We start from the raw sequence: 18,099 nt of genomic DNA, 5'->3' as shown, positions 1-18,099 counted from the left end.
TGGAAATGCATCTCATAATATTAAAATTTAGGATATGTAAACCAAGCATGATTCTCAGTCATTTCTTTTATCCAATGAACTCCTTGAAATGACTTTGGATGTTGCCAACTGATATGCAGCATCCATATGAAAAGTTTCTATTTTTCTATGCAAGTCTATACTTTCTGTTCATTCATATGATGAGAAGTACTACAAACGTAGTGTCTTTCACTCACAGATACTTTAAAGAAAGGAAAAAAAAAAATATAACCCCACAAAGACCCTAGGCAAAACGACACCAAACATTCGGTCTCTTCCATATGAAGATCCCCTTCTAAGTCTCCTGAAAAAGTGAAAACATTTTTATAACTACTAAAGACCAGCGCTGGCAGTACTTAGCTGCATCTAGCACGTTAAAGGCTAGTGAGTGCCTTCACAATGAAGCTGAGTCAGAAATGATCGTATGGAGAAGAATACGGTTAAGTTCAGGAAACAACAGAAAAAAACATGCTTTGTGACTCCTATCAACATGCAATACTGCTTGTGAGTAGTACAGTAACCAATTTCTGCAAGATTACCCAGGAAAAACTGTGGCACAGTCTAATCTGCATCTTTTACTGTTTTCATCTACATGTAAAACATGTCTAAAATTACACGTGTAACACTCTGATGAATGATAATATTCGTATTCTTAGTGCAGTTCAAAAAAATACCTCCGGAGCTATATAGTCAGGTGTGCCACAAAAGGTTGTGGTGGTCACTCCATTCAGAATCCCTTCTTTGCACATGCCAAAGTCAGCCAGTTTACAGTGGCCTTCTGCATCCAGAAGAATATTGTCCAGTTTCAGGTCCCTGAAATAAAAAGGCCCAAAATTAAATCAGCTCTCAAATTTTGATCATGTGCTCTTGAATTTCATCATAAACTGCAGAATATGACAAATAGGTGGTTTCACAAACATCACTGAGAAGCTGTCCTTCACATGTGTGCTTGAAAAGTTGGTAGCAGTCATTGGCTAAAGGCAATAAGGAAACAGGCAATGACAAGCATTTTGCAACATCAGGCCTTTACTCTTTGGCTGCCTGAAAGCACAGCTGTATTCAAGACAGAATGAGAAATGTTTGAAAAAGATCTCAGTCTTGTTTGCTACAAATCTAACATTCTGTCCATGTGAAATAGGTCAACAATGTCTAGTGAAGCCATTCTCCATTTCTGCATTAGCACAAAGTAAGGAGTACCAATTTACCCATACTCTATCATATGGGTTGAATTAATAGGTACTTTCAAACTTGGACTATTTTGATTCGGATTCTTAATGTGCACTAGCAATTCAAAGTTCAGATTGCAATGAGAGGGATAAAAAACAATGCTTTCATCTTTGGGAGCATTATTTTCCACAGTTTAAACCTGCTCAAAAATAATCTCACAAGAATATTTTGCGTTCATTGTTAAACAACGCATCTCAGCAGCTGTCTCGGATCACTTGTTGTACATACGTCTTTGTGTCAAAAATACACAATTCTTCGGTTATTAAATTGGGTGAGGTCAAAAACAGGTTGAGAAAGGGATATCCACCTTTCCTGTCTTACCCTCTGCACATTTTCTAAATATACCATTGATGGTTATCACATGTTCCAACACAATGGATGCTAGGTACCATTTAACTTACCTGCCACTTGCCTTAGACTAAACTATAAAAAGGTCTGGCAAGTCAATGCATAAAAGAACCCTCACTTACATTAATAAAGTCCCACAATTAAAAACATTTTATCATGTATAATTAATAAAACAAACATAAAACAAAGGCACAGCCCCCCCCTCCCCCCCATATTGCATGGACCATTTTATTTTTATACTTCTGTCTAGGCTTTAGGTACCTCTGCCATGTATTAAAAACACACATTAATAAATGAAGGCATTATATGTATGAATTCATACAGAGGTGAGAAACAGAAGCAGAACACATGTCCTTAGGTGACTCTGTGTGGACACTTCCTGATCAGAACTTTTTTCCTAGAAGAATTACAGAAGTTCCCATAGGTGAACTGATGAGAAAAAAAGTGTGTGTAGGCAAGTTCTAAATCAGATAGAGGAATAAAATCCCATGCCAGCCTCTGTAAACAAATTTGACCCCAAAAGCCTAAGAAAAGATACAGGTTTTATTGCAAAAACCCTTTATGCCAACAAATTCCACCTGAGTGAGAGATGAAAAGTCTTCACCTTAATCTGAGGATTTTTTTCAGAGAAATGTCTCCCTATCAGCCCCCAGACCTTAGAACCACGGGCACCATAACACAGTGAAAGTATTCACACATGAAATGATTAAACAACCTTTCCAGGGCTGCATTATGTTAAGAGTTTTTATGGACATGTCCAAGGCTACAGTATGCTGGGATTTCCCCAGGAATGTTCTTTTCTCCCTATGACTCTAATTTCAGTAGGTGGATTTTTTTTTCCCCCCCGTTTCTTTTGATACTTGTTCAAAATTTTCGAATGTGCTGGCCCTCTTGTATCTAACATGTATTTCTGAAGCACGTACACAGGACAGCATAAAAATCAGATACTTCTGGGACACCGTGGACTTACCACTCAATGTCTGCATAATCATTGTACATCTGTGCAGTAAATCAGACACTTCTTGGAAGCACTGCGTGACATACTGTCCATGTAGAGATCGGCTGTGCTATGTACATGTTACACAGTCGTTTGCGCATGTACATGAAGTCTGACATGGCAAAACGAAGTCAGATTTACCTCACTAACGGTAAATCCACTATCTCCCACATAAACTAGCTTTACCACATATGGTTTATGTAGCTGAAGTATATACTGGCTGTAGAAATGTTTGTTGCAACCAATATGCCCTACACTAGACTTTGCTATGTGCAGATCAGTTAATCTACTCTTGTAGGTCCTCAGCTGGTCACCTACGTAAGGCTCCTTGGAGCAGACTACATATTTTATCATTGCTTAAGGTCATCCTTTTTATGAGTTCCTAAACAACCCAAGATCCAGCTGGCTACAACATAATCCCCTACATCTAACCATTTAACCCCTCAAATAACCATTTCTTCCTATCCCTGGAAAGCAATTTGCAAGAATTGTCCAACATCATGTAAGGGCAAACAGATATCAACAGCTCTGTGCCTCCCAAAGAAGTCAAATAAACATCATAAAGCTCCCCACTCCAAAATCATGCACTTTCCCAAAACTGCTCTTTCAGTGAATTACAAGTGTTACAATCAAAAGAACTGCATTAAGACAAGACTGTAACATCATCAAGTAGAATGTGATCAGGTACAAGAATAGGATAAGGCTCTTGCAGATGGCAGAAGGAAATAAGCTTGTAGTTGTAGCTTTTAACCTTCCAAATACAGTGTTATCCTGAGTGCTCCTAAGCTAAGGAAAAATAAAAGCTGTATTTCAAAAAATCAAGATGTTCAGATAAAGAAATCAAAGTATAATTATATTTGATGTAATCTGGGAACCACTTCCAGCCACCATCACAACAGACTGTTAGGAAGAAGGTCATAATACAAATAATTATGATAGGAACTGATAAAACTCAAAAGGCTGCTCAGAAGCCTGGATCCACCTTAATTCAGAGTGGTAAGTGATCATCAGAAGACTCTTATACGTTATCTTAAGTCTGATCCCAGAAGCAGGATTTCCCAGTGCAGGCAGGTGACACACTGGCGCTGTTAGGACCTAAAATTGTTTCATTTAAAATTGTTTCATTTAATGCCACCCATATGCTAGCCATGGAATTGAATGGAGATATAGTCGGTAACCCAAGAAACTCCTAAGTTAGGAGAAATCTCAATAGTAATAAAATACTAACAGCAAGCCACCTTATAATGAAGAAGGACAGGATACTCACCATTGTCTTTATGTCCTCGAAGATTTGTATAAGACACAGAAATTACCAATAAAACACTAACTTGACAATGGAAAAAGGGAATGAACAAGCTGAGCAGAGAAAAACAGGAAGAGTCTAAATATTAAATTCTGACTACCTGTAAAGAATGACAGTGAAATTTTAGGCCTACCTGTAAAAGCACAAGTCAATATAACTTTCTTACCATTTACCAAACTATAATCCTACTTGACAGAAGAAAAACATCTGGGACCCCTTCATCAAGCCAAAACAAAGGAGTCAAGCCTATAAGCCTCTTAAAAACCCTACTGGAGGCACTGAAGACATCAGCTCAATTATGCAATAATGGAATTTAATACCAGTAGATTTTTATTATCACAAAAACAAAGTGCACCAAAGTTTCAAAAGAAATTTGGAAGAGGCTAAAACAACAGCAGCATGACTCCCGTTAAAGTACAGATGGGAGGTTAAAAGGTAAGCTGGGAGTCTCCCTAAGTGCCAAATTCACAGCTAACCCGCAAGATTATCATAGTCCATAAAAGTGCTTGCACTGAAAACCATTCAAAACCATTCTGTCAAACTACAGTTGCCAGATTAAAACAAAACAAAACAAAACAAAACCCCAAACAAAAAACCCCACCCAACCCCCCTAATTATGCAACTTTGGAAAAAGAAATCTTAGTTAACTAAATAAATGTAAGAGAATAGGTAACATGCTGTTTAACACCTCACAGGAAAAAACCTAAAATGAAACAGAGATGAGGAAACAAATGAAAAAGTAACAGAAAGAGAGGTGTCAAAGAAGCTTGTCTTTCCAGAGCAGCAGTCTCACTAAAAAAAGCCTTTAAGTTTTAATTTAAGACTTATATCATCCCAGAACTGTTCTAAGAAACAGCCAGCTCTCCTACATCTCAAAAAGTAAAGTAAACAGCTATCAATCTCTGGAATGTAAATTAATTGTCTGTACAGAATGACCCATTCTGATCCATTCTGTCTTTTATTTGGTTCCTGGTATCAGCACCAGTTGTCTACCTCTAAATCAGAGCATACCAAATAATACAGTGTCAAATAGCTCAATGACAAAGGTCAATTAAATTCTTCTTCTTCTCATTTTGCATTCTCTTTGTAGGAACTAAGAAAGTCATCTGTGTCTGACAAAATGAGTTCCTACAACCTAAGTCATTACATGCAACTGCAAACAACCTAACCAGTTAAGCCAGGAAAATGCCCAGGTTGCTTGAATGCAGTAAAGCTACATTAAGCTATTTCTCTCCTTTGTTTGCCAAGATACTTTGTACAGTCAGTTCGTTGACTGGAGCAGTCAATTGCATAAAATGTTTGGGTTTTTTTAAATATATTTTTTTCCTTTCTCAGAAAGCATTAAACAGAAATTTAAGCCTTGGTTTCTATTTCTGGATACCTGCCAGCATCGCAATAACCTCAGAAGCTGGAATGATCGGCAGGATGTCAAGAAAGAATCAGCATTGTTTGTGCAAGTCGGAACAGAAGAGTGGGCTGACTGCAGGTAACCTGTGAGAAAACTTCCATAATGCTCATTCCTTCCTCCCCACGCCAGTGTCATGAGACACTGACTGCCCTGGCTACCCACAAATGCTCAGTGGACAAGGACTTCACAGGACTGGGTTCTTAAAGTCTGACTCCCAACAGTAGCCAGCGAGATAACCACCTTGTGTGTGTGGCCCTATGTGTCACACATGTCATTTAGATAACAGATAATTTTCTTGTTGAAAGTAAGGCAATTAAACAGTCAAGATGGGTTTTGACCAGTAAAATCAGAAAGTCTGCCAAACATTACTAAGAGTAGCCTTTGAACATGGTAAACATTAGTGACTAAAAAAATCCATATTTGAGGAGCAAGATCAAGTAGCTAAGAAACATGATCACATGCTGGTTTAAGCAATCACTTTACAATGAAATATCTCCACAGCATCTGCCTCTACTCTAACTGCTGAATGAGCAACAAAACTAGAAAGCATGTACATTTTGGAGTATAGGTCAGAATGAAGGATAATTATTATCTACAAATAGTAAATATCTAAAACAACAAACAAGAATATTTCTTTATAGAGTGAAAGTTCAGTGAAGGACGGTACCTTACTAAACATCTATAGAACATCAAAGAGGAAAGATCCAAAAGCAACACAAGTCTAAAGTATGTAGCTACTGAACAACCATCAAAGAAGCAGATTTTTTTTTTGGTGACTTTCAACTGCAGTAAGCCTAGCGTATTTGAAATCATTGCCATTGCCATTGTTCCCCTGTGTGGGAAAATCATATCCTCTCTAAAGGCTTTAAATAGACAGGAGAAACCACAGAAGGTAAAGGGAAACTTCCCCAAAACATGGAGAACCATCAGAACTGTTCTCTAGTACTACAGTTATTGAAACACATAACTGAAGGCAATATGCTCATTATATCAATTAACAAATTCAATGAGTAAGATGAATTTTTTTTTAAATGTAATTAAGGGAAGACTTCTACATTCCTAAAATTATTTTTAACTTACTCAGTGGTATCCAAATTGCTTTTGAGACAAAGATGCTCACCTGCAACAACAGGTCTCTCCTGTACCCAGCACAAATTTACTCTTTGCTGTAATTTTAGTTAATGTTGCATTTTCAACATAAATTTCAATCAGAAGCAGTAAATATCACAGAACTTGGATCATTTGTACCACACTGTCTAAAATGGTATTTTCTGGAAGACTGATAAATTCACCAAAATCTTTGTCTCAGGTCTTCAAACACACTGGTGCCCTCAAAATATTGATAACTTATGTACTAGGTTCCAATCTAAGCGAGATGGAGTTATATACGGAACTGGTCAGAAAACGAAAAGAAACGTCTGTTTAATGTTCTGATGTTAGCTTCTTTAGTGATTAGCTCTCACCAACTTAATCTCAGCTTCCATACATAAACTATGGGACAGATATATTAGGACTGTACTTCAGTAGAGGATTCTTTTGTAGCTTTAAGTATTTTAGTCACAACACATCAGCAAGGCTTTTATTCCCCCACAACAGATCAGAGATAAATGGGAAAATCCAAACCATAACTTCTAAGAAAATGCAAACTAATAATATAATTTTTTCCCATTTGAAAAACTGTATGGGAAAGAAGGAGCCCATACTTTCTGGTGTTACTGAGCATAAACATGCAATAACTGTAGCATCACTGGATGTCAGGATCTACCAGTTGATGTGACCTCCCTTATCCATTGCATAAGAAATAGGACACGCACTGGACTGTTCACACTTATGAGTGGATTCATGACAGTAGGGCAGTTTTTGTTAGCAGGGAGGGAGTAGGGAGAAACCTGAGTGAGGCTAATGGTGAGAAAAAGGTGGTTCCGCTGCTTTTGTTGTAGGAGATCTCAGGAAGTTTTGCCTGTGTTTATCTGAAAGTCTTGGAATTTCTCTGCTTTGCTTTTATGTTGACCCATTAAGTAATTACTGGATTTATGACACACATTTTCTTTGTCACTGTCACATTACTTGATATTATCAAAGAATAAGGAGATTCTCTATCACAAAAACTATAGCAGAGCCATAGTCAGCAATATACAGAAACACTGGCTGCACAGATTTGAAAACTGTTACTTCTCAGCAGTGTCAAGTTTGGAATAAAGTGAATCCACCTTATACTGACGTGTATCAGTACATATAATGGCTAAAGGCAGATGAATGAAGAGCACAGACTTGTTTTCCAATAAAGTCAGAGGTACTACAGCTACTTTTCATTGAAGAAAACTGTGATAGTTCAGATAGCAGGGTAAACATTAATGGGAAACGCCGACTTTTAATGTGACCATAGTGACACTTTCCGTCAAGTATGTTTTCTTTTAAAAACACACACATTTACTTTCCTTTATAACACAACGTCTATCACTCTGCCACTTGCACGAATATCTCGTGGACTAAGGGGGTGGCAGAGACACGAGGAGCGATGTAGTAAAAGGCAGTTTGCTATCTACCCGCCAAGGACATCAGAGGGAGACAAACACAGGATTGCTATCTGTGGCTCTGTAAACCCTAGTCCTTACAAGGCAAAAGTATGGCTTGCACGATGTATAACATCACCTGCTCCAGCAATGTCTGCCATTGAGAAAACTTTCAGGTCAGCAAGGTCCTGAGATGGAAAAGAAGGCCATGTGTTCATCACGCGGCCCTAACTATTTACTGATGTCTTAATGACATATTGAACAAAGGTTTAATATTAATTTCCAGTAGCTTAAGGAAACCATTGACTTTTCTGGTAGCATAAAAACATTTTCTATAAAATAATTTCTATATATGGCTTTTTAATGGCTTTGACCATAACTTTATTACAATTGTCGGTAGCAGCTTAGGACATTACAGTGCCCGATCTGCTTATCTTATTATGCTGAGTTTCCTTAAAATAACGTGCAGACAAATAAATATATCGTACTTAACAGCTTTCCTTTGTGTGGCTTTTCCTTTCTTATTATTTCCCCTTTTTTTGTTTGTGAACGTAAGTGAAATATGTAGTTTAAATATGCATTATGTAAAAGATGCTCAAAAATCGGCTAAGCACAGAGGGGAGCATTCTCCATTTCTTTTTCAAGGGAGGGTTGCCTTTTACATTTGTATCACACTGCTTTATAAACCTCATCCTTCCATGACCCCTACCTGGGAATGCAACAATCTTCCCATGAGCCTGAGGCAGGATTGGGATATAGCACTACAACCGTGCCTCTTGACTTAGCCTACTGCCAAAACCCTGATGTAGACAAGTTTTGTGTTGGATCCCAGTGGCATCTCTGCCCTCCCATGGCCCGCAGGCCTGAAATTTTTGTCCCAAGTAAGAACTGTCACGAATGGAGCTGGCTTCATGTTAGGCCTATTGTATAGGACAAACAATCTGCCTCAGAAACTTGCAGCTAAATTAGAGAGCGAATGATTTTCTCATTTTGCAAGGCTTCTTGAGATTTTACAAACCATTTGTGTTTCACGCTGGGTGAAAACAGAGACTGTTCAAAGGTTTTTGTGAAAGTGGCGTGTGAACCGCCGATGGGCTGGTGCTCAGGACAGTGACGGGCTCTGAACTGAGGCTGAGCTGCCTGCTCGTCCTGGTCCCCCACCTCCCCCATGAGCGTCCTGACATTAAGGCTACTAGCATTTCTCTCAGGGATTTTCTTCTTTCTTTCTCACTGTCTCCACTTGGGTTAAAAATGCCATTTTCTAACTTTTTTTCTTGAAGACTTCAGCGGAAAAATTCCTAACTGGCTCTATGTATTCAGGCTGGGAATGACAGGGTGATATGTGTACTACCACTAATGATATTTACTGTTTCAGCCTCTGCTACAAAGCCCATGTGTTAAATCATTGCTAAATATGTAATGTGATAAACCCTATTCTCACTGACACCTTGATGATCCCACTGAAGACAATAGAGGTCCGCAGGCTTAGCCAAGGACTGACTCAAGCTGTGGTATTCTACTCTGTGAGGCTCGATGCTTCATGCTCTTATTTTTATATCTCAAATAACATAAAAATAAGATTGTGTATTAGAACAATAGGTTAGGTGGAGCGCAAACTAAAAGTGCCTACCATGTATGTCTATAATCCTTTCAAACAAAACAATACTAAATCGTTATTTGATAAAACCACATGATGAAAGACAGTGAAAGGATAGCGTGAAGCTAGAAGAGCTTGTCAGATCAAGTTTCGAAAACTCAGTTCTGAAAAAATGTTACCAGAACCTTAGAAAGCAAATTTATCAGCAGACACACTAATTCAGTTTGAATCTGTTCAAAAGTTTTTCTTTGGAAACTAAAAGCAATGTTTTTTTTCCTCAGTGACCTTAGTCGGTAGGATGACAAAGTCACTATCATTTAAACAACAATGGAACACAAATTACGCAAACACAAAGGAAAGAGTACTTGGGTTTCAGGCATACAGTTTCTGTGGCTAACCGAAAAGACTGACATTCTATCTTCTCTCTCCCATTTTTGAGTGAAGCTTTCTTATACAGAATAGAAAAACATACAGCCAACAAATGCAGGTCTATCCAGGTAGCATCTTGCATTTCTGTAGCTATCTCAGCAATGAAGCCTTGTAACTCTTTATAACCCACAACAAGGATATAGTACTGCCTTATACAGATAATAGAAAAGACAGAGTAAGAAGAGATAATGTAATCAACAACAGTTCCATCCATTTTTAAAATTTACCTGAAAGTAACTAGAACGCTGAAACATTTTGCTTTGGTTTTATGGTAATTTTCTTTCCTGTATTTTCCAGGATTCTGATCCAGATTTATCCCACCAGACATTAGGGTTTAATTGAGGTACCATGGTTTACCCCAGGCTCTCTCCATGGCCATCTCCACAGATATCTTCAAGTGGATGATTCATGGAACATGTGGGCTGCACAGCTCCCTAAAGAAGCGTACCCTTCTCCCTAAAGAAGCCTACCATTCTCCACCAACCATAAATGCACTCCAGGACAAGCAGTATCCTTACTTGGAAGCTTCAGTTGCATTCCTAAAGTGTGAGATGAATCTGAGCCTTTGTGGATGGATATTCAGTATAAGTTGCTTCATGGCCTCCTGTCTTCCAGATAGGTATTACATTCAAATTGGTTGTAAAACTTACATTTTTGTAGGAGAAAGCCAAACAAAGGCATATTTTAAAAAAAGACCTGCATTCATTTGTCTTGTTACTCATGGTGGAATAGCCACACACACACACAATTTGCTAGGCTTTGAAGTTATGCCCTGTAATAATTCTTCACTTTTCTCACTTATGTCATACGGCACTCTCCTGACTGCAAAAACTCCCAACATGCATATCCATCAAAAAGCCAGACACTTAATTGCTCTACTTGGACACACCAAATAAAGGGCTCCAAAGCATTATTATTCTACATTGTTTCAGGCATATAGAAAGAGCATTCTAAAAAAATGAAAACAACAGAAGAAAAGCTGCTACTGTAATCAGCCATAATTGAAGGCATTTCCTGTATTTTGCTATCAAACCAGTTGTTTTTTCCATTACATACTAAATGAACTTTAGTAAGGTCAAGACACCAGAGAAAAACAGGATCAGAATATCTTTAATCAACTAAAAGTTGACTACTTTAGTCTCTCTCTTTCAGATGTTTAGTCCTGGATCTCATCCCACATCTCCAATTTTCTTCCCTAACCACAGATGCATAAACCAGGTCATTTTGAATTTATGATTTAGATAGTTGTTTTCAATGGCATTTAACTCGTTAGCCTTACACTTCCCCTAGCCTAAAGGTCAATCAACCTCATGCTGTGTAACAATACCAATATTATTTTAGTATGATATAAGTCCAACAGGGGAGACAGGTTTTCATTCACAATCACAATACTGGGCCAAAAACTTCCCTCAGTTGGAAGCCTATCATTTCCATCATGCTGCCTGTTAAGATCAAGTGTAAGTTTTGAAATTACTATTAAACAGAAATAAAAACTACAATAGCATAGGTTAATTTGATCCAATCCTGTACATAGTCATCCTGCTGTCACACTAAATACAGACTGTTTTAAGATATGTATCATTCCTGTCCTGTGCTCTGACCATATTCTTTTTCCAGAGAAAAAGTCTTTATTTCTTCCATGAATGTCAAATGACATTCTTTCACTTGTAACACAAATGTCAACACCCCCCTCAAAAATGACCAGTTCCAAGAGTATTGACTCGGTGAAGAAGTGAAAAACATGCCACGTTTTCCCAGCAGCTACTAAGAAAACCCCGTGCTTTGGTCCAGTTCTGTTGCATAAAGGAGAAGACCAGCCTGCCTGAGCACTGCAATAAGACTGAAAGCAGGTTGCCATCATGCAACCTTGTTAGCTACCTACTTAATGCAGACACACACAGTAGAGGCTATTGAGTGCTAGCAGATGGCCTCCAAATCTCACCTTAAGTCCTGTTCTCCCTTGCCCCTCACCCCTTTTCTAGCTTTAAAATTTTAGTAAACGCTCTCTTTTAAATTCAGCTGAGGTTGTTCATCAAAAGAAAACTAATCACACTCACATATATACCCAGTTTTCAGCCAAGAGATGAGACCTTCAACACACTCAAAGATAAGAACACGGAGTGAAGATGAAGAGCTCTTAAAATATTACAATCTTCCTGTTAAAGGTAGCACAAATCTTTTACATCTTCAATAATGCTTATTTTGTGCTTCTATCAGGAACAGACAGAACCACCATTAGACTCAGGGAAAAAATGAAAACGTGGCAGTTCTGGGAACCTACTTTATAACTTGAATTGGTGGTCTTTTTCTTTTGTTTCTTTCAGTAACCTCTATACACTCTAGACTTTTAAAGAAGATGTTTAAAAAACCCAATATTCTAGTTTGGCAACCACAACATGGGGCATACAATAAAATGACCAAAACCCGGTGACTGGGTGCATATCCTGAGCAAGCCATTAATGTGCCAGCATGAGCCGACATTCCAGTGCCTTTTCTGTACTAGCCAAAGCCCTCTGCAGCTTTATGATGCCCAGAAAGTGTAAAGAAGAAGGGTTGCTGAAGGTTTTTACATACAGTGTTTCTTTTTATAAAAGAAACAAATTTATCAGAATTCTCTTCCCTGTGCTCCCAAGGGTGTCCTTAGCAGGGAACAAACACAGCTCCTAGCAGCAAACAGACTCCTGGTAAAGCTCCGTATCATGTTTCCATGGAGAAAAATGCTTTCTTAGTCAGAAAAAAACCCCTCTGCAGTGAACTTCTGTACAGACACTGATTTTTTCCAACCTCACTTTGGTCTCAGTTCAACCTCTTGGGTCTTTTTATGGAAAGCGTTTCCAAAGAGTGGTGCATGTAATATTACGCAGAATGTACTAAATAAATTATATAGCATAAATGAAATGATGTAACTCCGCAAGAATGTTGCTTCCAACAAAATGTTTACTTATATGGAATCACTAGAAGAAAGATTTTAATAATTTCTGCTTCTATTCTGATTTCAGTAGCATAGGTCACATGCCTAAACATCTTTTTACGTAATCACGTGGTCTGAACTTGGGAAGGGTATGTAGGCTCCTAATTAAAAACCTTTCCTAACCCTGCTGTATTTATCAAGGATCAAAATAGCAGCAGTCAACATCAGTTTAACAGATTTCTGCAGAAATTCTTGTAAAAACAGTGAGTTAAATCTATTTTGGTTTTTAACCTTCTAAAAGCATTCTGTTATATAGACAGATTTGTCTGTTTCAAAATTCTGTAGAGTTAACAATTTTCTATTATGTTTGATGGAAGATAACTGCAGTGGAGGGATTCTGGCAAAATTAAGAAGAATCTTCATTATTTGTCTGTAAAGTATGAAGAAGATGCCTGAAAACATGGGAGTTGCTTGCCCTTCTATGTTGGTCTATACATAAACCTAACTTCTAATGCTGCTTCCAGACAGAGGTCATAGAAGCTTGTGCTTTGCACCGATGGTTCCAACTCCAAACCTTGCTTCGGTATGTAATTAAAAAGGGTTATATATGCTGATACAGAGAGCTGTATTTTACAAGATACTATTTTAAAATTACAATTGTGTAGCAAAATCAAATTACTTTCACCCCCAATCTCAGCCAGAAAGCCGCACAAACATGCCTAGAGAAACTTTTCTTGTGCAAAAGTTTCAGCTCCAGTGCTGTTTCAAATGTAGCTCCTGCAGCCTTCCCCCATCTCCTCCAGAAAACACATGCTCGGGAATGCTACTTCGGCTGTAGTGCCAACGTATAATATCATAACTTAAAATCTACTTATACAAAGCACCCCACTATTTTTAATTAATATGAATGCTACAGAAAGATGACTCATGGGTTACTCAGATGAAATAAAACACGGCATGACTTAGGAAATTTACAGCGTATTCACTCTTGCCAACATCAAGGTTGGCAAAAAGTGCTATACCAATTTACCTTCAGCTGTAGACACAGAGAGGCTACAGAGAAGAGCCTAATAGTGCAGCCCAAATGAAAAAAAGAGAGGCAATTCTGAATACAAGATTTGGGAGACTAAAACATTATTTTAATCTCTAACATTTGGTACTTACTGGGTAGTCTTTGCATGTAAATACTGACTTCAGTAGGATTATAATGTAAACTATTGACCAAAGTGGGTTGTTCTTGAACAATTTTGTCAACGTTAAAAAAAAATATTTTGAACCTGAGGAATTATCTTTGTAACTTCTACGTGCCCAGCCACTAGGTCTCTCTTCAGAGACCTGCTAACCAGACTCTATGCTCTGACAAGACCAAAAATTATCCTAGAAAACTCCCAGATAGTTACGTGGGCAAAGACTAGCAAGAAACCTAATTATACAGCTTACAGAAGAACTATTTTACATAAAGTTTCATTAAATTATAATGTTCAATAAAGTCTCTTTGCATCCTATTGACAGTCTTAAACTGAGCACACTGAGGACAATTTAATTCCATTGTAAAATTGCTTTGCTCTTCTGGTGTCAGAAAGAGCTTTCACTGTAAATGAGAATCATGATTTTTAAAGAATCAGTCTCTCATACACCAGATAGCAGCCTCTATATGCCCATATCATGTCGTAACCACATTTATAACATCGTGTTATAACATTCTGAATTCCAAATAAAAATGCATGAACAAATGAATCTCTGAGAAAGATTATCAAAACACTTTTAAAACAAAATGGGAGAGAAGTTGCAGAAGTTGTGGTATATCCCAAAGACATGTATACAATGTATTAAACTCAGCGTTGCCCAAGCCTGAAACAAATGTGGATATTAGTTTAGAGTCTGTAGCCAATTTGTACCATTGCGTTAAGACTTGATAGTATAGCAAATGAAATATTAAGGGGCACTACAGTATGATTCTCAACCCAGACTCAGACTGCAAATGATGACATGAACTACTCCATTAGCAATGATATAGTTCAACCCTTTACTGCCCACTGTGCCCCAGGCATCATCCCTTCTACTTTCTTTCATATGTCCATGCTACCATCGCTCTAATTAGGCAAATGTAACTGTGTTTGATTGCTTTTTAAATGGATTCTATTAAATAAGGTGTGTAAAAAATAAACCCCATTTTCCATGGCAGGATTTTGGGATTTTAGCCTAAATCTCTCAGATTGGGTTTATACAGACAATTATCTTGGCCTAAGAGCACCCAGAGCTGAGCCAGGGGAGAAAAGGCTGTAGAAGTAATGACTTATACCAGATTTGTCACCGAATTATCTCTGGCTTTATAAGCTATAGGTCACTAATATCAGTTAATGTTTTTATTGTTATTACTACACAGAAAATTTCCAGGATGCTGTTCCAAAATTTCTTTCAACTCTTCTGCTCATGGACAGAACAACTTCTATTCAATATGCAGATGTTTTAAAAATCGTAGCCAAATCCTCTCCCTCTCAGGTCATCCACAGAAAACCATAACTTTTGTCCTACTGTGTGTGCAAGTGTACCACTCGCTATGATCTTGTGGAGGCTAACACAAGATGCCCTCCTTTTTCTTATGTGAATTTTCAAGAGGTGAAAAGAGAACCCGCCTAAAACCTAGTGCTGTCCAAAGGGTTTCTCTCACCTCCACCCTGGGCATTTCTCCCTCAGCCTCTGTGGAAACCAGCTCAGAGAGCTTTGGCCGAAGCAGCTTCAAACCGCTTGCAAAGGACTGTCTTCAGCCCCATGCCAAGGGGTATGCTGCTGAGCTGCTGTCTACTTTCCCCGATCATAATCTGAGGATCCTTTTATGCTATCAGGTATTTAAAGACTTTCACATAAATGAAAATCAGGGCCTCTCTATAATAGTTAGGGCCCCTTTGGACCTATTACAGATTATCAACAAATGAACTGGCATACATTTGGTATGCCTTTTTATGCCCTCAGTATACAGTAACATAAACGCTTGCTGTCCTCTTATTGGTGGTTAAGTTTAGGCAAATATGTACTCAGGCAGTTTCTTAAGTGCACATTATTTTTGTTCTACAAGTACTCCTTTAGAGCTGTTTCAGATTTATTGATGTTTGGAAGCTTTTAAATATCCATTACCCACTTAATTGACCATAGCAATTCCCTATGACTCATTATTTGTGTGTTAGAATATATTTAGGTATTTTTTTAAACGGGTGTTAATAGACCATAGGATCTCCCTTGGAAATCCTACAGTAAATCAAGTAAATACCTGGTGAAGTGCTATAATGTTTATTTGTTACTATTTCACTTATCCTTAATATTCCATGTTTTGAACACATGAAGTTCCTCAGTTCGGGTTATTCCTGACCAAGCCTTCTTTGGTTGTTTTTTTTAGGGCACTGCTTCTGTATTATTCAGTTCTATACCAAAGTGCACACATACCAGCTGCTATATTGACTACCTACTGTTGAAGCCACTCCACCCTTCCCTCCCCTTGAAGGGGCGATCACATGCCCTAAGACTGGAATACTTTGTGAAGAATACTTTTACAACTACCACTGTGAAATCTACGTTAAAAAAATGTACACACCTGCATGTACTATTTATATTTGACATGCTTTGAAGAATGGTATTTTCTGTGACTTCCATACATCAGCAGAAGGAAATTAAAGTCTGGAGGAAAACGTACACCTATGTAAGTATTGGCATTATTTCTAGCCTCTCCCCTTTATTTTTTCTCTCTCTCTGCTGTTTCACAAGACTGACTACTGAATACAAATTCTAGAAGCAGGAGGTAAGAAGTGAAGACCCATGTGGTGTGTACATTCTGAGAAGAAGTGCTGCTTCTCCTCATAAGCTGGATGTTGCCATAGGAATTTTTTTGAATCCAAAACAATATACCCTCAACATAAGTGGTCTTGGGGGGGTCAAAATTCTATTTGGTGGTGGCAAGAGAGTGTCTCTCCCTGGTGCCATCCATCCCTGGGTGTATCACAGTGCAGAAACCACACAAACTCCCACCTCAGTAAAATCTGGCCTTGGCCTCACTGCCATTCCTGCTTAGCCCTGCTCTACATCTGCCTCCTCCACATGTACTCAATGCTGTTGAGATGATGAAGACAATGTCTTCCTGCCACTGTCTGCTGCTCTGGGAAGCTGCTTGTTTGGAGTCTGTGAAACACTGGCAGCTGAGGAGAGGGGCAGGCATTACTTCTGACACAAGGTAAGCTAAGTGACTCGTTACCACTCTGACCTTGTTATCCCTCACTTTTCTGCTCATTTTCAGCACAGTCATGGCCACCTGATCCATTTTGTTCCACTTCCTGATTCCCCCGGTTAGACTGCACCTAGTCTGTCCAAAGTCCTTCTGATGTAATCCTACCACTGTTTATTCTGGTAGCAGTAGAGACTTCGATGCACTCCCCAAAATGTTGGGGTTCTTACTGGCTGTATTTTCTCCGTTTTAGTTCATTAGGACATTTTAGTTAACCTCCTGGTGAATATTATTTCTGTTTTCTTAGATTTGAGTACAAGTTGTCAGCTAAACTGACATTTTCAAAGTTTTCAAAAGTTTCAGTGATAACTCAGCATGTTAGCTTTCAGATTGGCTAAACCCTCATTTTCCACAGCCTTTTCCAATGGTAAGCAAAATAACATGGTTTTTAATAACAGTGCATTCTCAAATGTAATGATTTTCTATTTTAAAATAAACACATTTTCAATGTGAAAAGTCAAACCAAGGTCCCAAATCATCCAGGAAGCTGCACACTTCATGCATAAAAATGGTCTCACGGAATCAAAATCAGCCTACGAGCCCAGTGATCTGCATGAAATGTTTGCTGGAGCAGCGTCTAAGTGATAAGCTCTTTTATAACAAGGAGGTAGACTACGGGGGGGGGGGGGGGGGGGGCAGTGGGGTGGGTGGAAGAGGGGGCAAAGAGAATAAATGCAAACCTAGACCCAAAAGTAGCAAGGTTCTGACCAAAAGATGGAAAGAGTTGTACGCAAATGTCTTTACCAAAGTGTATCATCCAAATTTTTTCTTAAGGTTGTTTAGTATTTTTAGTGTCATTATTTAAAAAACACTAAATAGAGCTCCTTACATGTTTTCATCTCACACTTTGGATTATTCTTCAACTTCTCTGTTGCATCTCAAGAGCACAACAAAATCTTCGTGAAACACCTATTGCCTCAGAGGCACGTTTGCTGTGCACTTCTCTGTATTACTACGAAACTTTGGCAGATCCATTTAATAGCATGCAAAAAGACAAAGCCTCACTCTTAACATGACATAGTTTCAACACCACTGCAACTGTGTTATAGAAATATTTTCCATTGTTTGAAGACAA

The 18,099-nt window shown here is 38.3% G+C and overlaps 1 protein-coding gene across 1 annotated transcript in view; it reads right to left on the bottom strand.

The window, feature by feature from the left end:
- PRKCE (protein kinase C epsilon) overlaps window positions 1-18,099 on the bottom strand; it is a 299,850-nt gene that overhangs the window by 26,909 nt on the left and 254,842 nt on the right. Inside the window, exon 12 of the mRNA XM_059835828.1 lies at window positions 693-831. Coding sequence (XP_059691811.1) covers window positions 693-831 — 139 coding nt within the window. The remainder of the gene's footprint in view (window positions 1-692; window positions 832-18,099) is intronic.

Source organism: Gavia stellata, chromosome 2 (genome assembly GCF_030936135.1).
Source record: "Gavia stellata isolate bGavSte3 chromosome 2, bGavSte3.hap2, whole genome shotgun sequence".
NCBI lineage: Eukaryota > Metazoa > Chordata > Aves > Gaviiformes > Gaviidae > Gavia > Gavia stellata.
This window is presented reverse-complemented; position numbering and strand designations above follow the sequence as displayed.